Source organism: Terrapene carolina, unplaced genomic scaffold (genome assembly GCF_002925995.2).
Source record: "Terrapene carolina triunguis isolate 2854851 unplaced genomic scaffold, T_m_triunguis-2.0 Scaffold68, whole genome shotgun sequence".
NCBI lineage: Eukaryota > Metazoa > Chordata > Testudines > Emydidae > Terrapene > Terrapene triunguis.
The window spans coordinates 79,766,402-79,793,585 of record NW_020664419.1 but is presented as its reverse complement, the minus strand read 5'-3'; the positions used below and the strand labels follow the sequence as shown (position 1 = coordinate 79,793,585).

General features: G+C 40.3%; 1 protein-coding gene across 1 annotated transcript in view; it reads right to left on the bottom strand.

Moving 5' to 3' along the window:
• Nucleotides 1-4,480: 4,480 nt before the first annotated feature.
• Nucleotides 4,481-27,184, bottom strand: part of SCYL2 (SCY1 like pseudokinase 2) — a 58,892-nt gene continuing 36,188 nt past the window's right edge. Inside the window, exons 10-18 of the mRNA XM_024199834.2 lie at nucleotides 27,027-27,149; nucleotides 25,700-25,813; nucleotides 21,356-21,488; nucleotides 17,375-17,493; nucleotides 15,842-15,942; nucleotides 14,623-14,689; nucleotides 14,402-14,491; nucleotides 11,559-11,678; nucleotides 4,481-8,309 (exon numbers count right to left, since the gene is read on the bottom strand). Of these exons, the coding sequence (XP_024055602.2) occupies nucleotides 7,659-8,309; nucleotides 11,559-11,678; nucleotides 14,402-14,491; nucleotides 14,623-14,689; nucleotides 15,842-15,942; nucleotides 17,375-17,493; nucleotides 21,356-21,488; nucleotides 25,700-25,813; nucleotides 27,027-27,149 (1,518 nt within the window). The 3' untranslated portion in view covers nucleotides 4,481-7,658. The remainder of the gene's footprint in view (nucleotides 8,310-11,558; nucleotides 11,679-14,401; nucleotides 14,492-14,622; nucleotides 14,690-15,841; nucleotides 15,943-17,374; nucleotides 17,494-21,355; nucleotides 21,489-25,699; nucleotides 25,814-27,026; nucleotides 27,150-27,184) is intronic.

Sequence of the window (27,184 nt, the reverse complement as noted above, 5' to 3'; positions counted from 1 at the left end):
GTGTCGATATAATAGGCGCCACCAGTCCTATACCCTCTCAGTTCCTTCTTGCTGGTAACTCCGACAGAGGGGCAGGATGGCAGGTAATGGAATGGACATGAGCAACACATCTCAAAGAACAACAGATGCAAAAGGTAGGTAATCGTTTTTTCTTCTTCGAGTGCTTGCTCATGTCTATTCCATTGTAGGTGACTCACAAGCAGTATCCCTCAAGGTGGGCTCAGAGTTCACGGTCACGTGGCTTGTAACTGCTGTACCCAAGCCAGCATAGTCTTGGGCCTGCTGGATAAGCGCATAATGAGACATAATCAAACTATTTACAAGGCCCTAAGGCTTGAAGACCAGATAGAAAGAACCGCTAAACCTTGCTAGCCAAGGGAAAAGGTGCTCTGACCAACCACCACTGGTGGTAAGAAGGAACTGAGAGGGTGAAGGGCCGGCGGTGCCTAATATACTGACGCATGAGCGTGGCGCTCAAGAGGGTGCCACAGCCAAACCATATGGATACCACAAAGGCAAAAAACTCTTAAGACTGCACACATGGGTGCACACACACCTAGAATAGAATCGACATGAGCAAGGACTCGAAGAACTAATATTTAGGTGTAGATTCCAAGGCCAGAAGGGGACCATTATGATCATCAATCCAGGGGTTCTCAAACTTCATTGCACCATGACCCCCTTCTGACAATGAAAATTACTATATGACCCCAGGAGAGGGATCAAAGCCTGAGCCCTGCCACTCAGGGCTGAAGCCCTGGGGTAGTGGGGCTGGGGCTTGAGTCCCTGGCCCCAGCAAGTTTAACACCAGTCTTGGAGACTCCATTAAAACAAGGACACTATCCACAGTTTGAGAACCACTGAGTAGTCTGATTGCCTGCATAACACAGGCCATAGAACTTTTCCAAAATACTTCCTAGAGCATATCCTTTAGAAAAACATCTAATGTCGATTTAAAAACTGAGTGATGGAGAGTCCACCATGATTCTTGGAAAATTGTTGCAATGGTTAATTACCCTCACTTAAAAATTTACAGCTGATTTCCCATCTGAATTTGTCTAGCTTCAACTTCCAGCCATTGGATTGTTATAGATTGAAGACCCCATTATCAAGTAGTTTCCCCCATGTAGGCACTTATAACCTGTAATGAAGTCACCCCTTAAACTTTCTCCTTGTTAAGCTAAATAGATTGAATTTACTGAGTCTCTACAAAGCATGTTTTCTAATCCAATTTATTAACATCCTTCTTGAATTGCGGACATCAGAGTTGAACACAATATACCAGCAGTGGTTGCAACTGTATGTGTAGACAATCCCTAAACAACAGGAGAAGAGAGGTTTTTCCTGAGGGCTGATTGCAAAGCCAGGGATTGTATACATGAGAAGCAGAGAGCCACCAGAAAAAGCCAGGAGACAGCCAGAGAAGCCCTGGGAGGAAGCCACTGAGTGAGATTTTATTGGACAGTGTGCTGGCTGGAAAGAGACTTGGAATTGTAAGCAAGCAAATGGGCTCATTTGTTTCTGCTGTGTTTAGGGAAACAGGACTTTGTTGGTGCAATCCTGTTATTTATAAAGAATATACTCAAATACCTGGACTTTCATTAATTTCTCCTGATAACAGAAAGAACCCCCAAGGACCCAAATCCTGGCTACCTTCTCAGATCAAAAGGAGCAACAATATCAATAGAAATTTTGCATTGGGAAGACAGAATATGGCTCTTATTAATATACAGTGATGGTGAGAGGAGACAGAAAAATTAAATGCTAATTTTAAAGTTTTAATATTCGTGAATGTTTTCCAAAGATTGGCTGTGATTCTTGAAACTTCTCTGGCTCTTTGCTGCATCTCATGATGTCCATTCTGTGCATGTGTGCAACATGTGCTCCAAATCCACAGATGCCTCAGCAGCAACCACTTAAAGGAAAACTGAATCCAGGACTAATCATCATTCCGTGGTTGTATTATGCCCTTCTTATTGGATCAATTGCAGTGCAAACAGAAGTGTGATAATTAAAGTTTTCCACACAGGTTAGCATTGCTTGCTTTTATGGAATGCTGGGAATAAAAATATTCACTTTTACTTCCAACATGAAAATATGAAAAATTCATTTATTTTAGTAAGCAACCTCGTTCAGATTTCAAAACTACACCATTTTCATTCACAGTACAAAGTGGTATGAATTTCTTTAAACTCTCATTGTGCATTTTACATTTTTTTAAGATTACCAATCTAAAAGTTGATACAAGAATAAATTTATTGTTGAAGAACTGTGATGGCCAATAAACCAAAATACAATGTCATGCTATGACAGTTCTGCTGATCGTGAATCGCAGCTGACACTATAGTAACATCACTTTACACACTTCATGAGAATTTTAATGCTTTACAGTCTAAACATAAAACTGCCACTAAATACAGACTGTACAATTAGACAAGTAAACAAATACTCTATTAAATATCCTGCCCAAGGCCCGAGTTCACTATAATACATTAAAGCAGTTTTGATTTACAACTTCAAGCCTGAAGATCTGTACAGTGGTTAGAACTGCCTGAATTTTAGCACTTATGAGAACAAACCACTTCCAATTCAATATCAGGGACCCATTTATTCTATTGATTTTTGTTGCAAGGACTGGAACGTTAAGGGGACTTGGGGGTACTAATCCTAGTCTCTAATGTCTCATGTGACTTCCTTGTACATCAGTCAAATCCTATTGGAATGAGAGGTACAAAGCAGAATCTCATTGCAAACCAGATAGTTTGGGAGAATTTACCCGGAAAGCTGTTTCAAAACAGAAATGATCAGTAAATAAAATGAATCTCACACTGCAGAGAACAAACATAAAATGGACACAGGGTTACAAACACACACACACATTTTTACAGGGCATTTCTTTAACCTTGAACTGCACAAGCCAATCAACTCAAAAACACCCACAAAGAAGTTACTTCTCAAGTCCAAGACTGAGATCAAGTGTTCATAACCTTATTTTAGGAAGAAACTCTATTCCCTTTCTTCTGCAATTCAGGTAGATATTGGCATACTAAACACATTTACACACACAAATCGTAACACAGAGAAAGAAAATCATCCTTTTTTTACCTGGAAGATGGGTGAAATTTGACTTCAATCTATACTCTCACATTTCATTTTTGATCTAACTGTGAAATGTAACCAAGACAAGTGGTATCATGGCATCTAAATACACGTACGTACAAAGTATGATACAAAATCATCAGCAAATGCATCTTTCCCTTGCCATATTTTCATTTCTTACTTAAAAAGACAAATGCAGTATTTAAGAAAGCTCCAAAATAATGTGTCACAACAGTGTAGGTCGCTAGGAAGACAAGACTTTAAAGAAAAAAAACAAACTGTGTTTCAATACAGAAATTGAAATATTTGACACCTATTTGTCCAAAGACCAAGCCTGCTGAGCCTCAGTATAAAGTACCTGTACTGTCAAACCCCTCAAGACCCAAGGACACACCTGTTTTGTTCACATTACCACATCTTCCCTCCCTCACAACAGCCAACTGTGCCCCCAATAGTCAACTGATACCCTACCCACTCCCCCAGTTAAATTTGCCCTCCTTTTCAATAATGGATGCTCAGTACCTTTTTGCAAGGCTCCTCTGATGCTACTACCCTTCTACATATGCAAGAGGTCCTTGGTCTTCCACATAGGCAGCTCCACTCCATAACCCCCATCCTTAGGGGAAAAGCAGCAGCAGCTCTGTTCCCCACCTCCACTCTTGGATTCCAGAAAAAGATATCAGCTCAGGAGCTACTCAGCTCCCTCCCTCCCAGGAAAGGAGTCGGCAGTTCCATGGCCCTCACTCAGCTCACTTGCCCAGGCAAACTTTCTACCAGTCCTAGTCGAGCAAGTTCTTCAAGCCGTTAAATACGGTGGCCCCATTTAAAAGGCTAATTTGTTTTACTGATTTTGTTTGTTTTTCACAGAATTCTCCAGAGTACAAAAGGGTCTGAACCAGAAGCCTATGAATAGGCTTATAGTCACTAATTTATACTGTATGGCAGAACAGCAGGAGGACAACTAATGCTCGCACACAGAGGAAATGCATTTATATTTCCCCAGTGTTTATATTTTGTCTTTTACACTAAAAAAGTGGCAGGGAAGTGGATCAAAAGGAAACTTGCTTCCTCATCCTTTTTTTGCTTTGATATATTCAGTCCAGTTTTCAGTTCTAACAAATATGAATTACGACACACCTGGACTGCAATCCTCGACTAAGGGCAGGTCTACACTAACCCCCTAATTCGAACTAAGGTACGCAACTTCAGCTACGCGAATAACATAGCTGAAGTTCGAAGTACCTTAGTTCGAACTTACCTCGGTCCACACGCGGCAGGCAGGCTCCCCCGTCGACTCCGCGGTACTCCTCTCGTCTAGCTGGAGTACCGCAGTCGACGGCGAGCACTTCCTGGTTCGACTTATCGCGTCCAGACAAGACGCGCTAAGTCGAACCCAGAAGTTCGATCACTCGCCGCCGAACTACCGGGTAAGTGTAGACCTACCCTAAGAGCCAGACCCATGCAGAACTCTATTGCAGTCAATGGAGGTCTGATCGCACAGATTTAAGTGCAGGATTGGGGAGTTACATAAACAAATGTACTTGATGCACGCAATGTTTGCACATATTTTTTAAGTTCATTTCAGTGTGAAGGGCAGAAATGTAAAACCTGGATTAATTGTTCAAGGCAACACAACACCAGTGCATGATTATTTTGGTGAAACAAATATGAATATTTTCTACACATTGCCTAGAGCTAATATCAATTTCAAAGCAAATTTCCATTCTATTTGAGGGCTAAATGCATGGAGAGAGAGAGAGAAAAAAAAGCAGATACAGAAAATAAAGAAGGGGCAGTATAGGTGTGACCCATCTTCCCAACTTACCTTTGAACCATGGAAGTCCCTCCTTCATTAGGAAAATGGCAGGCCTGAGGCATGGCCATCTTCTGTAACATTGTCTCTGTATTTCTCCCCTATCCCTTCCTAATACCTCTGTGGATTCCAGATATATATGTTATTGCTGATCTAGTATTATTAACTTAGACTGCATGCTATACTACGGTCTGCAGTTCAACCCATCATTGTGGCTTGGGGGTGAGCAAAAGCAACTGGAGATAGAGTCAGCTTCGTAAACAATCCCTGTTACAGAGCACAAGAAGCATTGCGGAGGCATAGAACTCTGGGGATTTTGGAAGCTATGCCTCATTTCACAGGGAAACAAAATTTTGCACCAAAGTGTTGCACCAAAAAAATTTCAAATTATTCAAGCCAGACAAACATTTATCCAGTATATTACCTCTGGTACAATCTCTCTCTCTCGAAAATAAACCCTACAGGGCATAAAAATAGTTTACAAAGAACTACCCTATACTTTGAATTGGAGATTGGCCCAACTAAAACCATGGACCCAAAATTCCAAATTTTGCAACTGTCCCCTCTCTCTAATAGGCTGAACCAAAATCCTAATGCCCTGAATGCCCCCAAACTCTATGTGTGGGACGGTCACGAGCACAGGAGTGGTCAAAATCCAGATTAGAATTTTTTGGCTTGAGTGCATCTCTACCATGGATATGAGATTTTACAATAAACTATATTAACAGTGGTAATTTTTTAACACTGTTTTATTTCCCACATAATTCAGGAGAATGCAGACTCAAGTAATTCTTCAAAGTCTTGCCTTAGATTGCCCTAATAAAGTACATCTCTCAGAAATCAGATGTGCAAGTTGATTTATATAAAAAAAGACATTAGGATCACCCACAGTATAGAATGTCATTAACCATATATGTATCAAAAACGTTCAGTAGTCCTAGTATCGCATTTAAATTATGCTGCTAATTCAATGTAACCTACAATATCTACCAAAAATATAACAGCACATACAATGTGCGTTTAAAAAAAAAAAATTTCCCACTGGTCCCAGATATTTTAAAACAAAAGGACTAAGGCAGTAGTTATAATACACAGGTTTTTTTAAAAAGATACAGTTAACGTTTTTACTGCTTAAAACTGTGGAAATATAATTTAACAAAATACAAGTCACATTTACAGCATAAGGCCCTTTGGTTTCTTAAGCAGCAAATGAAAGAACAATTTCATCAGCGAAAGGCTTTGAAAAATAAAGTACAAGTTTTCTATAAAAAAAAAAGTTAACTAGTTCTTTCCTTCTCAAAATAGCCAGTCTTCTAAATAGTCCTCTAAATATTACACAAGAAGGTTCCTGAATTTCCTAGGAAAGAGTAAAAACCAAACTGTAGTTAACTGTCAGACCAGAGATTCTATCATGGGCAAGCTGAACATCTACCTGTTTGGAAGCAGAAGAAACTACTGCTTAATTTTCTGGAGAACTTTATTAAATTTGGAGCAATACATTAAAAGGATTTAAAATAGTTATCTAGTCACCAAATCTAGTGCTTATAGTTTTGCTTGAGAATTCACTTCATATGCATTTGTCCTTCATAAGAGTTTGACAGCAAAAAATCTGAGTAACTGTTTATTTTAAATCAAGGCAATCATGGCAGACTGCTTTTTCACTAGTTTTGAGCAGTCCTCTTCAGTCTCCTCTAATATAGATGGAAAATGTTAAGTGACCCAAAATGTTTCCATGTAACTACGCAAACTATATCCAATTTTGAGGCAGATCGTCTTAGCCACTAAAACACAGAAATATTTCACTTACAATATACATGATTGACTAAGTTACCCGCCATGTTTTAAGCAGGATTTAGAAAGGCTTAACATCAAATGGTACATGGCTCTTACTGTGGTGCTGAAAATCGGGAATCAAAAACCATGGAGCAAGTTATAATCTAGCATGACTATTGGAGCAGTGTTTTTCTGTGTCCTAAACTGGATATTGCTTAGGAGTTAATATCACAATTTCACTCCCAAAATCTCCATTCTGTTTTAGTGAGAATTAGAATGATCACCATCATCACTTTACTCTTGTTGAACACTACTGCTGTATTAATCCTTCTTACTCTCTAACAAGATAAAGTGAAAGCCAAAACATTTCCCTTCAAAACCTTAGTCTCTTATACATGATTAGAGACATTTTCATTCAACATGGCTAAAAAAACCAAACAATTGGATGCAGTGTAATCCCATGGTGTGTCATAGTACAACTCAGGGTCAAGCCAAATTTAGGCTATCCAAATCACACCACATCAGGATTTAGCACACATTGAACAGAGACTTGGATATTGTGGGGGCACTAAACAATATAAATTAGCTTATTACAACTTAACCATTTTTGTTCAATTTATGGAGTAACACTACACAAATCCAAAAGCTATTTGGAACAAATTTCTGAACAATTATGAAATATTTAGCTTCTGCTTTTGTGCATGGATGTACGCAGATTGATGTATCCTGACTTAAAACCCTGAAGTTGGGGGGAAAGGAACAAGATTATTTATCACATAAGACAACTTGACAATTATGAGATTCTATTGCATTACCAGGTCAGCCTGAAAACAAAATCTTTTTCCAGTACAAGTCTTTATTTTGCTAGGTGGAAAGTTTCCCCAAGTCAAATTTTTACCAATCATACAAAGATGTTAATCAGCTTACCCATCATTCAAATTGTATCAATCTTTGAAAAAGAAAGCAAGACATTTTACCCAAAAAGATCTTTTAAGTCATTGCTAGCTGAGCTGCTGTTTGTCATGGTGTTTGTTGGCTGTGCAAAGTTCTGAGGGTTAAAGAAAGGATTACCCTGCATACCAAAACCAGGTTGTCCTAGAGTGTTCATCTGTTGTCCCAAAACAGAACTGCTTGCACCCGGGGAACCTTGAGGGGGTACAAATTGAGTAAGCCACTGGTTTGGTTTTTGTTGTGACAATTGGTTCATACTAACTTTGGGTTTTTGAGGACCAAAAAGACTATCTAAAGCAGACAAGTCTGGGGATCTGTTGTGTTGTGTCGGCTGTGAGATTCCAGATGTAGCACTCACAGGGCTGTAGTTTGGCATGTTGGCAGTTGGTACCACGTTCATCTTGGCCATTCCAGTTGCAGTTGGACTACTGAAGAAATTCTGGTTTGTAGTACCTGCCCCAAGGCTGAATCCAGAAGTCTGAAATCCCATATTAGTATTTAGTCCATTTGCTATGTTTCTCTTTGTGCTGTCAACAGGTGATAAAAATCCCATTCCAACACCCATAGATGGGACAGAAGAGAAGCTACTTGAAGAAGCAACTTTAGGTTTGCTGATGGAATGGCTGGTCAAAGACGACATATTATCTATCAAGGTATCTGTCAAGTCCTTTGTCTGCAAAACATACAAGTGTAGTTACATGCTTTTGCTGCTTACAGACACACTAGCAACACTTTATTACATTGCTTCTGTAGTTAAGATACAGGTGGCACTCTTTTAAACCCCAAATTTCAGAAGCTGAAATTAATTCTATTCCATGTTCCACTCAAACTTGGCATAAAAGTTAATTTCTTTACCTTATACAAGGACAATTTGGTTATTTTGGTACTCAGGTGTTTGAGTTGTTCCACAGATTTGGCACCTGAGTCTGGCAAATACTGTTTTTCTAAACTAACACTTTTGAGACTGCTTGAGAAGAATTTTCAGCACAGCTTGAGGGAACTGAACACAATTGTTTCCATTAAAGTCAAAGTGAGTCACATGGCTAATGCTCACATACAGTATCATGCTGAAAAATATCTCTATGAAATATGTGCAGAGATCCTTTGATGTTTTGAAAAAGATGCATTAAGCAAATGTTCAGTAAATCAATATTCTATACTATAAATTACACATTTTCTACATATATGGGTCTAAATTTAGCCTTCAGAAGTATGTGCAACTCTTGCTGAGGTCAGTGAAAGTTGCATGCTCCTGAGGACAGGCATTTTGTCCTCTTCAAAATGCATTGGGCTGCACCAATATATATATTGGTCTGAAATCATAAAAGTTGCACACAGACTGCAAATATCAAGAATAACTAAGATGTGGTTTTATGGTCTTTAACCATAGGTAAAGGAGCACTGAAACTCGTTGTTGTAAATATGGGAGACATTCACTGATCAGCAAAGTGGGTATACGCAGATCAAAGGGTGTAAAAACACAAGTCCATCCTAGTTTAGTGCTGCACAGAAAGGTTTTCAACAACAATATTATTTTTCTTTTTGTAATAGAGTGAGAAGGAAAAAATGATTTTTTCCTCACTACCTTCTCCTCCCCACTTGCCCCACAGGAAGGTGGTGTGCGCGGAGAAAGAAAGACAGTCTTCTCCCCTTCTTTTCCCCCTCTCTGCGCTCCTTCCCTCCCCCATTTTAGAAAAAATGTTGAATGAAACAAGTCCTCCTGCCCCAAGTTTTTCTCTAAAGCTTTTCACGACCAGTTCTACTTTGAACAGAGTTTAAATTTATCTCACATAAGAGGCGAAGCTACATTTAAATGAAATTACTGTAATAAGATTTATCAAACTTTTAAAGAAAATTAAGGCACACAAAATATTTACATTAATATGTAAATCATATTCTGACTATCCCACCAAAGTGAAGAAAAGGTTGCTGTAATATTCTTAAAGCAAGATGGTAGCCAGAAAACATCTTTTGTTTGTATCTACCATCAACAGCCACAAACAAATCAATGTAACTTTTTCAAATATCAATACTGCAAGCTCCTCTTGTACCTAAAAATCAAGCTGGATTTTTTCCCTCTGTTGTACATAACCGGATAACAATAAACAAACTTTCTGGAGTCATGTGAACTGACAGGGGATGAAACAGCACCCCAGAACAGACTCCCCAAGCCAGAACCAGGCTAAGAATGGGACCCCAACTCCGGGTCCATGAATATTCTTCCAGGAGATACTGGAAGCACCCAGCAACCAGATTTCTGCGCCAGAAGAGGCCTTCACAATCCTTCAGGACATCAGTGATCAGGAGCGGATTTACCATGAAACAAACCGTGTGGTGGCATGGGGTCCCCAACGACAGGGGCCCCCCCAAAATGCAGGACAAATATCTGACAACCTGCCCCCAAATCCCAGCTGGCAGCGCAGCAGGGCTCAGGCGGGCAGGCTGCTTGCATGCGGTGGCCGGTGGCCCCACGCTGCTCCTGGAAGTGGACGGCTGCTGGCACGTCTCTGCGCGCCCCTGGCAGAGGAAGGAAGGCAGCTCCGCTCACACACAGAGACCCACTGTCCCCCTCCTGCCAAGGGGCACGCAGAGACGTGCCAGCAGCAGGGCTAAGGCAGCTCCCTGCCCGCTCTGCCTCCCTCCCTCCGTGCTGCTTCGCTCCCGTAAGCGGCCCGCATGTCCCTGTGGCGCGCGCGCGTGTGTGTGTGTGTGCCGCCCCGAGTGCAAACTCCGCAGCTCCCACTGGCTGGGAACTGTGGCCAATGGGAGCTGCGGGGGCGGCACCTGCGGGTAGCAGTGCTCGGAGACCCACTGGCCCCTTCCCTCCCCTAGGAGCTGCTGTCGGAGGGGTGTGTGTGCTGGTTGCTTTGGGAGCCACGCCGCCCAAGGTAAGCACCGTTCCCCTCCCGCTTCCCAGTCCCCTGCCCCAGCCCAGAGCCTGCACCCAAACTTCCTCCCAGAGCCCACCCCACGCAGCCCCTCCTGCACCCCAACCCCCTGCCCCAGTCAAGGTACCTCACTTTATTTTCATTTACTTCCCATTACTTATAATATAGGAGGAGTATGAAGAAAAAAAGAATGAAAAATGGGGGGGGGGAGGGGAGAGAAGATAAGAGAATGTTCTTTTTCTTGGCTGGGTCCTGAGGGGGAGGAGGGTGCGCCTGAAAATGAAGCTGTGCACAGGGCCCCATGAACTCTAAATCTGCCACTGTCAGTGATATCATCAGGCTTTGCTTTTGTAGGCTCAACTCCAGGCATTCTTTCCTTTACTGAGTGAATATTTGCTTCAATCTCATCTTCATCAGAATCCCTCTGATGACAGCCTTGCTCTACCTACCCTCCATGCTCCTTGCCCTTCTGTCCTCCCTCTTTCCTAATCACCTTTTTGATCCTTTATCCTTAAATATCTCCCATCCTTCTATCCCTTCTCCTATTCCTTCACACTTGCTAACTCATTTCCTCCTACCTTACACAGACACGACTAAAAAAAGTGTAATGAACAGCATGCAAACCACCACTCTGCTTTGCTTATGTGCTGCATTCCTGTCCTCCTCCCTCCCTTTATCTTTATCTATTTAGGCTGTAAGCTCTTTGGGGCAGAGACTGTCTTCCTGTAAGCTTGTATTGTAACTAGAATAATGGGACTCCAAATCATGATGTTGCCTCTGGACACTACTGTGTCATAAATAATAAATATTGTTAATATTGCTATTGAGGCACTAGGCAGAACATAACACAATTTGTTATTATTTAGCTACATTGACTCTATAGTACTGACACCACTGAAAATGGGGAGTGGGGGATGTCAGTAAATCAAGAAGGTAAGACATAGAAAATGATCAGTTTTATAACACATACAGTACTTGCAAGGAGGTAGGGGCAAGGTTACCATGGAAACTGTTCAGTAGGGATCTTTTCTCACCTGTTTGACTGGAGCTGTGATTGCATGTGATTGAGGCTTAAGTGGTTGCTGGTTTTTCAATTTTTGGGCCTGTTCTTGTTCTTTTGCTAACTTTTGCTTCTCTTCAAGTGTAAGTGACATCTTTAAAACACAAAGCATTAGCATTAACACTGGATAGTATGTCTCATGACTAGTTACCTAATTTATAATATATTAAATCTAAATGACAGTGTTAGCTATTTAATGATACAGTACATACTTTTTATTCCAAAAATAAACTTCATTTCAAAACTGGCTAATGTTGCTAAGTGACAAAAACTTATCATAAAAACCTATCACATTTAGAAAACCCAAGTAGTTAAAAAGCAAGGAAATGAATTGTTAAGGATATCATAAAATTAACACTGCTCACATAATTTCTTATTGAGTATGAAGAAACGGCTATTTCATCACAACACAGCTGCCTTACCTCTGACCCATAATTTGCTGGGTTTTAAAAAAAATCAACATATTTTATGTAGGTATTCTATTTCAAGGAATAAATGAGAAATATCAACTAATACCATCTGACAAAAAAAATTATGAAGTCATTGTAATTGGTGTTTCTTGGAAGAATTGGTGTTTCTTGAGAATAATGTATGTGTAGTTGATAGCAAAATCTAAACTACCAATTTACTGTAAAATTAAGTTTGTATCTGTGGATTGTCATTTGAGTCTCATCAGTGTGTCATTAATATCAGGGCCGGCTTTAGGAATACCCGGCGGCGGTCCGGGTCTTCAGCGGCACTTCGGCGGTGGGTCCTTCACTCGCTCCGGGTCTTCCGCGGCACTGAAGGACCCGCCCCCGAAATGCCACCGAAGACCTGGAGCGAGTGAAGGACCTGCCGCCGAAGTGCCGCCGAAGACCCAGACCGCTGCCGAGTAAAAATTAAAAAGGCGCCTAAGTTAGGCGCTCTTCTTTAGGGCGCGGGGCTCTCTGAGGCGCAGGGCCCGAATCGGGGGAATCGGCCTAAAGCTGGCCCTGATTAATATAACAGAGACAAGGTAGGTAAGGTAATATCTTTTACTGGACCAACTTCTGTTGCTGGAAGGTACAAGTTTTTGACCTACACAGAGTTCTTCGGGTCTGATGAAAGAAATCAGAGTGTCTGAGGCTAAGAAATCAGAGCATCTGGGCAAAATATAAATTAACAGTTGGCACTCTGACTTCTTTCCCCAGACCTGAAAAAGAACTCTGTAGTTTTTATTTTCTTCCCTACAGTAACTCCTCACTTAAAGTCGTCCCGGTTAACATTTTGTTGTTACATTGCTGATCAATTAGGGAACATACTCGTTTAAAGTTGTGTAATGCTCCCTTCTAAGGTCGTTTGGCAGCTGCCTGCTTTGTCTACTGCTTGCAGGAAGAGCAGCCCATTGCAGCTAGCTGGTGGGGGCTTGGAACCAGGGTAGACTGGCAGCCCCCCCATCAGCTCCCTGCTCCCCTAAGTTCCCTGTGCAGCTGCTGCCTGCAGTTCAGCTGTGTCCCTCCTCCCACTGCCATGTGCTGCTCCTGCCCTCTGCCTTGGAGCTGCTCCCCGAGACTCCTGCTTGCTGTGCCAGGAGGGGAGGGAAGGAAGAGGGGGGCTAATGTCAGGGTGTCTCCCTCCCCCCTGCTCCTGCACCCCGCTTACCCCATCTTCCATAGAGCAGGGGGGACACACCAGGGCTGCAGTCTCAGCAAGCTGATCTAATTAACAAGGCAGTGTACTTAAGGGAAATGCGTATATCTCCCTCCATTCCTGCTGCCTTGCAGAGTGAGAGAGTTAACCCTTGAGGGCTCAGCCAATTGCTAGTTCATCATTTAGCAGGAAGGGAAATATCCCACCCTCTGACACCTCCACCTCAACCAAGCTTCACAATCATCATCACTGTGTACCAGTATTAAATTGTTTGTTTAAAACTTATACTGTGTGTGTGTATATTTTTATATATATATATATATAAATAAATAAAATAATATATAGTCTTTTGTCCGGTGAAAAAAATTTCCCTGGAACCTAACTGCCTCATTTACATTAATTCTTATGGGGAAACTGGATTCGCTTAACATCGTTTCTCTGAAAGTCGCATTTTTCAGGAACATAAACTACAACGTTAAGTGAGGAGTTACTGTATCTTGTCTCTCTGTGACCAACATGGCTACTACAACACTACAAACAAATTAACAGAAGGCAGAGGGCAGGAGCAGCACATGGCAGTGGGGGGAGGGACACAGCTGAACTGCAGGCAGCTGCTGCACAGGGAACTTAGGGGGCTGCCGGTCCACCCTGGTTCCAAGCCCCCACCAGCTAGCTGCAACGGGCTGCTCTTCCTGCAAGCAGTGGACAAAGCAGGCGGCTGCCAAACGACCTTAGAAGGGAGCATTACACAACTTTAAACGAGCATGTTCCCTAATTGATCAGCAACATAACAACGAAACAACATTAACTGGGACGACTTTAAGTGAGGAGTTACTGTAATAGAAAACGCAAATCAACTAACTACATTTTGCTATAAAGTTTTGTTGGTGGTGAAGTAGGAAAGAAACTAGTTGACAATATTACTTGCTGCCTATCCTGCTTGTGTCACAAACAATATCAGTTATCAACAAAACTGTTTCAAAGAGACTCAGAAACATAATGAAGAATTTAAACATTTTTCAATGCTCCTCACCATGTGAACATTCAGAGTGCAGTGCTGAGCACAACTGGTCAGTTATTTAGCATTAAAATATATAAGTGTTTACATGCATACTTTTTCGTACAACACAGGCCTTTGGCTTTCAACATATTTGCCTTTTACACAAGGTATTTACATAACAAAACACCTTCAGAAAAAGAGCTTACCTTTTTCTGTTTTGATGACAGCCCATTTTCTTTACTATCTGATCCACTAGTTGGAACGTCATTTCCAGTATTGTTAAACATCTTGTCAATCTGTTTAAATTGAAAAAGATTATCCATGAACAATTTTACATTTTGTAATTTATGATTAAGATAAACCAAATATTGTAGAGAATTTCAAATTTGATGCCTGTGGATAACCAATGCAAAATATTGTCTCTTACCTGATTACCTGTACTATTAGATTTTGTCTCTTCAGATACGTTCATTTGATTAGTTATATCCAAAGATCTGTAGTACAGAGTACAAATATTACAAAAAGATGGCTCCCAGTCAAAGCAATGTCCCTAATTCAGCAAAGTTCATAATTCTAAGAGAATTAACACAGAAGAAAACTTTTCTTCTTATCACAACACTGTTGTATTTAGAGTGAGCGCGCATGCATGAGACAGCTTAGAAAAGGCAGTATTTAAAATTGTAGTGAGTTATTTAATGCCAATTTCAAATACTCTTTGTTTCTCTCCTAAACAGGAGTAGATATGTATAGCTAGTTTAGCTTAATTTGATTTAAACCCATGGTAAATCCCATACAATATCCCTAGAGTCTTCAGTAAGTTTTGTTTTTGAAAGAACTCAATTCTTCTCCAATGTAATTTTTCAGTCCTCAACAATTACTGAAAACCAACAGTTTAAGTATATTTTCATACTCCAGAACTATACTAAATAATGGAGCTCTATAGTGGATTACCATATTGCATGAATAAGCTAAGAAACTGGGGGAAAAAAATCACATTGACAAATGTGGTTTATTTTTATTACAATACTTTGCAGTAAGTGTACAGTATTATATTTTATAAAACTAATTATTTTTTTAGTTATAATACAAGACCTCAATACAGGACTCAAATCTTTGCTGAGAAAGTGGTGGTGCGGGGGTGGGGGGGGAAGAGAAGAGATGGATAAGACTGCCCATTTGTGAGAGTGATCAATGATTGAATTAGGAACTAGTGAGGCTCTACTGCAGGGATCAGCAACCTTTGGCACGCGGCTCGCCAGGGTAAGCACCCTGGCAGGGCGGACCGATTTGTTTACCTGCTGCATCCACAGGTTTGGCCGATTGCGGCTCCCACTGGCCTTGGTTCGCCGCTCCAGGCCAACTGGGGCTGCGGAAAGAGGCAGCCAGCACATCCCTCGGCCCGTGCCACTTCCCACAGCCCTCATTGGCCTGGAGCGGCAAACTGTGGCCAGTGGGAGCCGGGATCGGCCGAACCTGCGGACGCGGCAGGTAAACAAAGCAGCCTGGCCCGCCAGGGTTCTTACCCTGGCGAGCCATGTGCCAAAGGTTGCCTATCCCTGCTCTACTGCATGTGCTGCTACAGCTAGAGATGTTTCACATTTGCTCATACAGGTGGAACTGAAATTCATTACAACCCACACACTTACTTTTGCTGTTCTTGCATAATATGAAGTTGTTCAAGTTTGGTCTTATGTTCAACCTCCAATCTACTAAGCATATCTTTTATGACAGAAATGAAGGAACTGAACTATAAAGGAAATGGTGAAAAGTTAAGATTTTGCATTGTGATGGTAAATATATAAAAAAATGCATTGTGTTCTAACATTATTTATTGCTAGAAATCCAGTTATATAGAACTTTAAACAATTGTTCAGCATGTTTATAAAACCTGTATTAGGTATGCACAGATACAGTAATTTTTCTAAAAGCCTGTTAAGTTTATCTGTTTTTGCTACTTTGCATGTGGTATACCCCCACTATGAGCAGAGTAATGTGGTGCTGAAACTGAAATACATCACAGCAAGTAGACAGTGACAGGGTCTCTCAGGCAGCTCCAAGTAAAAGATGGGGTGTTACTTAGACAATTTACTTTCTAAAAATTTCCTCTTAAGAATTCATTTTTCTTTTTTTTTTTTTTTTTTTTTTTTAATACAGCAATATATTTGCATTGCTACACTACTGGCAACACTTGCAAACAAAGCTGCGAGTGGAAACATTAAGAATGCATTCTGGCCTTTGATTTGTATTGTATTAATATTAGGTGGTTAATTACATTACCAGGACATTTAGAAGACATTGCAATATTACTCCATGGCCTTTTTGTTTCTGATGCTTTGATTAAATCCCATTACATTTTGTCCTGAATATTTTTGTGGCATATTTGAATGCTATCATATGTTTGCTAATGTAAAATTTTCCATCAGCCTTATAGAGTTAATCTTGTTTAAATTTTTCCATAGTGTTTATAGTCTACATCAATCATCTGCAAACTCAGACAGGTTTGTAGTCAGTCTCTTGATTAAATCATTGTCTATAGTGTAAAAACAACAGATGAGTAGAAGGAGTATGGGTCAGGGAAGTGACATGCTGACTTCAGTTCCTCTATTTTTAGTCCCACGGTTTGAAATATTTACTTACTTTTTTGAGTGCTGACATTCTGGCTAGAAAACCAGGAATGCTCTAAAATGCCAGAAAGTAAACGTAGGTCTTTTAGCTGTTATTCTGAACTACGTACTCTCTCATGCTTCTATTAACTATAAGTCAAGACTGTCAGCTGACAATTTCTTACATTTGAAGGTATGTAATTCAGTTACTAAGCTATACTGGATTTTATTGGCAAATATTAGTGAAAATATTCTAGGAGAAACTTTAATTTAAGATAGAGTAAGAGGAAAACTGAAGATCTAGTGGTAACTAATGGATGCAACAGGTTTAAAGATGAAAACATCACATTTAGAATCTTAAATTAGAATTACTGACCAGATCCACTATACAAACACTGCTCTTTAAGCCTATCAATTCTGACAGTATCACGGGAAGCCTTTATCATTGATTGTAGTCACATTGAAATGCACTAACATATAAACTATTTTGTCAGAGAACTATGTTAATTTTGTATCTCCTTCTAGACCAGCTCATTAGGTAAAAGTGTGCAAAAACAATTAAAACTGAGTTCATACCTGATTGAAATTAAGATTGTTCTCAATACTAAGAGGAATAAGATGGGGTAATACTTTTCCCGCAAGTTGTTCTTTGGTAATTCCCAACTTCTTATGAGTAAATGTACATTTGTAAATACCTGATATAGAACATTAAAATAGCAAGATCGGTAGTTTAGTGGTTAATACTGTGAATGAGCTCCAAGAAAACTATACATACTGTATGTACTGATAATAAAACTGAACACAGGACTCAAAAGTCAGAGTACCAGGGAAAATCTGTACATAAACTGATTCATTTGCAACTAAACACAAAACTAGAAAAAACAAAGGCGAAGGACTGAAGTATTGAACTCCAGTGTAATCTGGGCACAAAAAGACAGGGTTTCCTAACAGGGGCAGCATTTCAGATTTTGGTGGTGGTGAGGGGAGGGAGGAGGGAGGAAGAGGAGACGGGGACTTTAACCATGATTCCAGGGGCTATTTAGGCACCTGAAAACTCTAGGATTTGTGTGGGGTTTTGGGCAGATAATAACGTAGAAATTAGTGGATAGTAGCACCGTATCTAATGCCTATATAAAAAAAGAGAATTAAATAAATATTAGACCCACTCAGCTCGAATACTAACATGTTCTCACACCTTTTGTCAGGTCACTTAAGAGAGACTGGTTAGGTTTAAAATTTTAATACATATTCTTACTTTGTTACTAACTTTTGAATACAACAATTGAAACAATCGTAGAAAAATCTAGATTACTTTCTATCACTTTTTTGCAGTTCACCAAGCTTGGAATAGATCATTTAACTTTGGAAACAACCTACTAGGCCAAGGCCCTGTGAGTTTATACTGCACCTGCCTGGGGCTCTAGGGGTTCTACTTCCATTTAAAGGAGCGTTACTTTCCAGAAGGCTCTTAAACACAACACTACAGTGATTGAGTTGCAGTTCTCACAGGAGAATATTTAAAACCAAACACCAAGAAAATTGCACATTTTAAAGTTGAGAACAAAATTGAAACTTCTGAGGTAGATCAGGGGCACTGCTGGCAGCAAAAGAAAATAAACAGGCACAGGAGCTCTGGGCAACTCTTCCTCTTGAAAGAAAGTTGGAGGGTCAAACCTTCTAGTCCTTAATCCAGTAAAACTTCTATTGCCACCAGTGCCTCCACTCATAGATATTAACATGTGCTTAATAACTATACACTTCATACTTAAATATCTAAGCCATCTTATCCAGGGCTACACATTTTATACACATTGGCTCAGGGACTACATTTTCTGGCATATTCTGAACACTGCTGAGCACACAGATGGTCCCCAGTGAATAATACAAAATCAACGTCATAACAGTCGACTTTTTTGACTCTGTGGATGCAATTTCTGTTCTTTGTTCTGGAATTGGCCTGAATACAGCTGAAACCCTAAGAATTTGAGGCATAAACACATTTGATACTTATATGACACTTTCTGATTCCTTCCTTTTCTTGAACTCAGAACAAAAAATGACAGAACAAAATGGTTTTTCTTTAAAATGTAAAATTTCACAGCAGCCATTGCTCTACAACCCAGCATGGGGCAGAACCGGTCACCCCTTGGGAGTTAAGTGATCTCCTCTCATCTGACTCTCATTCTCCATCCTTCCTGACCTCAGTGCTGCTTTTTATGCTGTCAGCCATGACATCCATCCCAGCCACCTGGGACCATTTGCTGGAGTCTCATTGAACTGGCCACCTTGGTTTTGCTTCCATCTATCAGAGTCCTCTTTTTTTTGCAGCATGCAGGAAAGAGATAGGCTGGTCTGCTGGATAGGGAGCTATCCCTGAAAGACCTGGGTTCTAACTCCCCCCCTAGACTTCCGGAATGATCTCAGGCCAGTGCCTTAGGGACAGAGTTTCAAAACCTTTCAGGTACCAAAGGTGCAGCTAGGCATCTAGTGGGGTTTACAAAGCACCTAACCTTCTAGGCACTTTTGAGAATCCCACTAGGTGCTTAAATACCTTTGAAAATCTGGCCTTTAGTCTTTGTGTGCCTTACTGCCCCTTCTGTATAATGGGGATAACAGCACTGCTCTACCTCACCGAAGGGCTGTGAGGAGAACTAGGTTAGACATTGTGAGGTGCTCAGATACTATGTTGATGGGACCACATAAGTACCACAGGTAGAGTGGGAACTTCTCTATACCACTACTATCCCTTCCCTTGGGTTTGGGCCCTTCTTTTCACCTATGCCCCCAAATCTCCCCCCTTTCTGAATGTAACCTTGGCTCAGAGGGCTTGGCTATGTTCTCTCTAAAAACAACCCCTCCTCCTTCCCACCCACGCACTTTCCCAGGGACTCCTGTTTTACAAGCTAAACTTCCAGATCCTTAATTTAATCACCAGCCCTTTCTTATCTTTAATCACCCTGCCTCTGTAAACAAAATACTGACTCTCTGCCCCAGCTCTCCTCTGTAGAACTTACATTTCACACTAACTCAGGGGTGAAAGTAACATAAAAGGTTTACCAGTACAGGGGCCCAGCTCTGGGCCCCGGAAGGGGCTGGGCCTCGGGCAGAAGGGGCGGGACTGGGGGGTCAGCCTCCCCCAGCCAGCTCTTCATCGCTGCCCAGCCCATGCTGCCTGGGGCTCCGGCGGCAATTTAAAGGGCCCGGGGCTCCGGCCACTGCTGCGGTAGCAGTGGCCGGTAGCCCCGGGCCCTTTTAAATTGCCGGGCCCTGGGGAAGCTGCCCCTTTTGCTCCCGCCCTGTGGTGGCCCTGCTGTTAGGGTCCCTATTATCAGGGCCACTGACAGCAGGGGGCAAAAGAGGCAGCTACGTTAAAGCGCTGTCGTTGGCTGTGTACGGGCCTGTACCAGTGGCCACTTCTTACCGGTATGCTGTACTGGCCCACTTTCACCTCTGTACTAACTGTAGTTAAGAGCTCCACCTGGGAGCTTGCACACCTCCGGTACAAAACTCGGGGGGGAAGGGCTCCCAGCCCCACTCAAATGGTACCTTGACTTCCTAACATTCAGAACAAAAGAAAGGAGTAACTGGGTGGCTCAAGGTAACTTCTTGTGGCTGTTGAACTCAAGTGATACCCATATACTGAGAGTTCATGACCTGCCCTTGGCAACCGTGAAAGTGTTGTGATCTACTTGCTTTCTGGAGGGGTTCCTTCTGGAAGCTTAGGCCTGTATTAATCAAGAGGTCTGACTACATAATCCAAAAGGTCTGCACAATTTATTTCTGCACACCACTCCAAAATTAAGGCTTTATTCTCCACGGTGTCTGAGCAGAGCTTGGGCACAGTGCAGATGGGACGTCAACTGGGAGAGAATCATGACTCCCTTATTCTCAGCCAGCCGAGATCAGTCATAGCCGAGCCTCATTATATGCCCCTCCAGATATGCCCCTGCTCGCCTGCCCCCTCCCCTTGCTGGGGGATATAAGTGGTGGAGCCACCCATGGCAATGGAGAGGAGGAATTCTCCTGGAACATTTTCCAGTCAGTCAGTTTCAGCTCATTTTGTGTAACCTAAGTGTCACACAGTAAACTTGGTGGATCAGAGAACCCAGACCATTAGCATCCAGAAAGAAACTGCTTAAGAGAAATGCAACTGGGCGGTGTAAGGGGATTCTTTGCTGGACAGCAAAGCTATTTGGAAAGTCAGATTTTACAATTTAACTGCTGAAGAGGAAACAGGAGGTGACAGTGATTTATAGTGCTCTCAGGCAGATTCAGATAGCCCCTGCAGCTGTGGAGACCAAAGGACCCATAGACACTCCATAGCTCAACGGCTGTCGAGGATACTTGTGACTGAACTGAGTCCATAGACTACACATACATATAATAGAGAACAGAGGAGCATTGGGAATACAAAAAGGAAATCTCTGAGAAGTCAGAAACAGCTAATAGGCTTTTACATAAATTGTTAGCTATGGAACACATACAGCACTTCCAATATGCCATATAGAGATTACAACAACAAAACCGTAACAAGAAGGGAAATTAAATATTCATTACCTAAAATTCCCATAAGCACTGCAGGTTCCTTGGATGGAATTTGTTGTAGAAAGGGTAGAATGTCATCAAGTACAAACCACTTATCCAAATATTCCAAAATCTTTCCTAAGCACACTAAGGAGTTCACGCGGACCTATTAAATATGTAAAAGAAGTTAAGTAACATCTCTAACCTCTATTTTTGACTAAAAATTAACACTTTAAAAGGCATGAATTTTAAATCTTTATAAAAACAGATTAAATACAAAAATCTTAAGTTCTATTTTAACAAAAGTGTTAAGACAAAGACTAAAATAACTGGACAAACTACATTTTTACAAGATTGAAATAGATAGGACCCAATACACAGTTATGATTAAACATTATTGTAAAAATGGTATCTTGAACCACAGAATCACAGAAACGCTAGAAGGGACCTTGAGAAGTCATCAAGTCCAGGCCCCATACTAAAACAGGACAAAATAAACCTGGACCATCCCTGACAGGTGTTTGTCCAACCAGTTCTTAAAAGCCTTCCACAACCTCTCTTGGAAGCTTATTCCACCGCTTAACTACTCTTATAGTTAATATGTTTTCCTAATAAGTATCCTAAATCTCCCTTGCTGCAGATTAAGCCCATCACTTCTTGTCCTCCTTTCAGTGGACATGGAGAACAATTGATCACAGTCCTCTTTTATAACAGCCTTTAACAGGTCTGAAGACAGTTATTAAGATCCCCACTTCAGTCTTCTTTTCTCAAGACTAAACATGCCCAGGTTTTTTTTAACCTTTCCTCATAGGTCAGGTTTTCTAAATCTTTTATCACTTTATTGTTCTTCACTGGACTTTCTGCAATTTGTTCACATCTTTCCTAAAGTGTGGCACCCAGAACTGGATGCTATACTCCAGCTGAGGCCTCAACAGTGCCGAGCAGAACACAACAGTTACCTCCCATGTCTTACGTACAACAGTCCTGTTAATATATCTCAAATTATTAGCTTTCATTCCACAACTGCATCACATTGTTGACTCATGGTCAATTTGTGCTCCACTATAACCTCCACATCCTTTTCAGCAGTCCTACCACCTCACAAGTTATTCCCCATTTTGTAGTTGTGCGTTTGATTTTTCCTTCCTAAGTGAAATACTTTGCACTTGTCTTTATTGAATTTCTTTATTGAATTGTAGATTTCTGAGTAATTCTCCAATTTGTCCACGTTGCATTTTGTAAGCACATTTTCTGCTCCATTATCCAAGTCATTAATGAAAATACTGAATAGTACTGGAACCCAGGATTGACTTTCCAGTGGGACTCCACTACATACGCCCTCCCAGTTTGACAGTGAATCACTGATAACTACTCTGAGTATGGTCTTTCAAACAGCTGTGCACCCACCGTATAGTAATTTCATCTAGTCACATTTCCCAAGTTTGCTTATAAGAATGTAATTTGAGACTGTCAAAAACCTTACTAAAAATCAAAATACATCATGTCTACTGCTTCTCTCCTGCACCTCTACCCACCAACTAGGTCAGTTACCCTGTCAAAGAAAGAAAGTAGGTTTTTAGCATGATTTGTTTTTGACAAATCCATTCATCCACCCATCTTATTTTATTCTAGGTGCTTACAAATTGATTGTTTAATAATTTGTTTCAGTATCTTTCCAGGTATCAAGGTTTGGCTGACTGGATTCCCTGTCCTCTTTACTCCCCTTTTTAAAGATAGTTACTCTCGGTTTGCCCTTCTCCAAGTCTTCTAGGACCTCACCCATCATCCAGGAGTGTTCAAAGATAATTTAGAGAATTTTTCACTTGACCAGAGCTCAGAGAGCCGGGAAGCGATGGTTCAGAGATTTCTTCAGCTAGTTCCTGAAGTACTCTAAGTTGAATTTTATCAGGCCCTGCTAACTTGAATGCATCTAATTTATCTAAATATTCTTTAACCTATTCATTCCCTATTTTAGCTTGCGTTCCTTCCTCCTTGTTGTTAATATTAATTGTGTTGAGTGTCCAGTCAGCATTAAGATTGGCTGAGTTGTTTAATGCCTTCTTGATGTCATCAGTTATTAGCTCTCCTTCCCCGCTAGTAGAGAACTTACACTTTCCTTCATCTTTCTCTTGCTCCTAATGCATTTAAATAAGCTCTTCTTATTGCCTTTTTTGTCCCTTTCTAGGTGTAAACTCATTTTGTGCGGCCTTTCTGATTTTGTTCCTACATCCTTATGCTATTCTTTTATACTACTCCTTATCAATTCATCCATGTTTCCACTTTTTGTGGAATTCCATTTTGATTTTCAAGTCATCCAAGAGCTTCTGATGGAACCACATTCTTCCGATCTTTCCTTCGCATTGGGATAACTTGCAGTTGTGCCTTTAATAAAGTCTCCTTGAGAAACTGCCAACTCTTCTGAACTTCTGTATCCCTTAGATTTTCTTCCCTTGGGACCTTACCTACCAATTCTCTGAGTTTGTTAAAGTTTACTTTTTTGAAGTTCAATCTTCTTATTCTGTTGCTCTCAACTCCTTCCTTTCCTTAGAATCTTGAAATCTATCATTTCATGCTCATTTGCACCAAAATTGCCTTTCACCTTCAGATTCATACCCAATTCCTCCCTGTTGGTCACAATCAAGTCTAATATGGCTGTCTCCCTCATTACTTCTTCCACTTTCTGAAACAAAAACTTGTCCCCAATACATTCCAAGAACTTATTGGAAATTTTGTGTTTTGCCTTATTACTTTTCAACAGACGTGTGGGTGAAGTCCCCCATTACTACCAGGTCTTGTGTTTTGAATATTTCCATGTTCCATGCAGTGTATATCCTCCACAACCCATTTGTTTTGCTGAAATGTCAGAACAAGTTTATTTTAATTTCCAGTATTAAACATAACCTGCTTGGGGAAAACCAACACATTGAAAACATTCCATTTTGCAAGAGACCGATTCTAATACTAGCTCTTTCATTATCAAAAATTTAGAGTAGGAAAATATAGACTGTACTACTCTTCAGTACAGTTCATCGACTTGTGTTTGATATAGTCCCCCAACAGAAAGTGTATTAGAATTAAACTAATTTTACACTTGATACTATGCACTAGACAAACGATGATAGAATTTAGTGTTCTGTTGTGATATTGCCTTTGCAGTGATCATGAACAATACACCCTTGCTGTAGTTTACTAAATTAAGCAGATGTCACTTAGAGTGATACAGAACCATAAGTGGTGCAACTCACAATGTAGAAACTGGAGGAACCTGCAGTATCCTGCAGGACTCCTTCCCACACATCAAAGCTTATGTCTTGGATTTCCTCAAAGAATAAGGGTATGTCTATACTACCCGCCGGATCGGCGGGTAGCGTGCAATGTATCGGGGATCGATTTATCACGTCTCGTCTAGACGCGATAAATCGATCCCCGAATCGATGCCCGTACTCCACCTCGGCAGGAGGAGTAAGCAGTCTCGACTCGCTGCCGTGAGGACGGCCAGGTAAGTCGAACTAAGATACTTCGACTTCAGCTATGAATAGCGTAGCTGAAGTTGCGTATCTTAGTTCGAAACCCACCGCCCCCTCCCGCTAGTGTAGCCCAGGCCTAAGACATTTCCCATGGTTGCTAAGATGATTTAAACACTGCTGCTTTGCTTCAAAAACCTTTTCTGAACATAAATAAGGCTCAAGCAAATATTAATAAAGACAGGATTTTTTATAATTGGTGTCTAAAAGTTAGGATCCTAAGTCCATATTTAGGTACCTAAGTTACTTGATGGGTACTTCATTTTGAAAAATATCTCCATTCTAATCAGAGAATCAAATAAGGCTTAATGCAACTCAAAAAGTATGTGTGAAATCTACTTAACTGAAATGGCATATTACTTTATCAAACAGACTCAACTCTGAATGCAAGAATACCTAATCACTCCAATTATTCACATTTTTGACAGGACATATCTAAAATGGGGAATTGGGGGGAGAAACCCAGAAAACTACTTTGAAAGTTTATAGAATTCATATCAAGGAGCACTAGACAATTACTTTTCACATTAGCTAGAGTTTTCATATAACAAAAAAGTATACAAAGGAAAAATCGAGAACAGTTCTTTTTAAAAAACACAAGAAAGTTTTGCATTACTTAAAACACAAGTGATTGCATATTGGTTACTGAGCAAACGGCAATACTTTTAGAAAAACCTGAAGTGAATGCACAGTATTATGGTAGGGGTTGCTCTGTTTTCTGTACAAGGCTCTTGCTTTCCTGCAGCATGTTGATAACAATTAAAGCAACAACAGAAAAGCCAAAATTATCTGAGCACTATTTTAATGTTTTGGGAGTAGGGGATGGAGAGATCAAGAACATTAGTTTACTTACAGCAAGAGAGGAAGTTTGCAAACATGCATTTTTAATTCTTGGTATTAATGCATTTTTCATTGATGGGTAGTCTATTAGGTTGGCAAACGTAGGAATTATGTTAAGGCAAAGTTCCTGTAAATAAACAACCATAGGAGTTTTTAAAAACTTCACTTTACAGTAAAATTAGTAATTATATATATATGTGTGTGTGTGTGTGTGTGTACACCCACACACGCACATACTGTAAGAGCAAAAATACAGGATTAGTTAAAACATTCTCAATACATCCTCTTCAACAAACAATAAACGTGGTCACCTAATTGATCCCTAACTTATTTTTAAAAAGCTAGAACTTCAAATAGTCTGATTTACTAAAAACATATATTTTTATATTATTGATACACCATTCAGTTACTATTATTACATGCTATATTAATGAAAACCACACTGGTATTACTACTATTACTACTACTACTAATAAAGCATAATTTGAGGATTCATGCCTGGAAAGCACTTTGAATGAAAAGAGCTACATTCGTGTCATAACTACAAAATATTTGGATCAAAAAATGTCTTATATTTTCACAAAGCAGCACTTTACAGAGAGCTAGTTTTTAATCACAGAAAATCAAAGAATTAAAATATATATTTCACTTGATTTGTTACATGAAAATTAAATTCACATCAACAACATATGTGACAGCACCTAAAATACCACCTGACTACTACAAAAAGTGTCTCCACAGTAAAGTAGTATCCAATTAGAATAATTATTTAGACTAAATTATGAATAGTAAAACTAACCTAAGATATAGAGACAGGTAAAACCTGGTTAATTTAACTCCAGTTATCCAAAATTTTAGTTAAGCCACAGGTCAGTTACTTTCCCCCATGACTTAAGCTTTGCAGGGCTGAAGCCCCCATTTATCCAAGGATTTTGTGGAGGCTTCTGGATAACTGGTGTTTGGCAGTACATAAAAAGTAAATTCCAAAAGGCAAAAGACAAAGCAATAAAAGCATTAAATACTTATTTAAGCAACAGGCCTGAGCAGAAAGTGTCACTCTGACAAAATTTTTCATACACTGGAAAACAGTGAATCAACAACATTTGGCATGATTAGGTGAACATCCATGTTTTATTAACTGATCTCTTTCTAGTCAGGTAGGGAGAAAGTCCAACAACACACTCTGGAAATAATGCATAATCCTTCAGGTATGTTGCACAAGTTTTAACTTCCTCTTCTAAAGAGAGAAAAGTTGTAGGGTATACATAATTTGACAGTATCTCTTCACAGCAAAGAGGAAAGTTTTATACACTATTAAAGAAAAAACATAGTTACTACACCTGAATCTGAATTGAAGGTGCTTCTAAGGCTCTATAAACCATTGGAAGGACACTATTCTTTATTTCATCTGGTGGAGTCTTGGTTAGGAGCAAGTCCATTTTTTGCAAGAAAATCAACAAAATCTATAAAACAAGACAACAAAATGTTATGAATACCA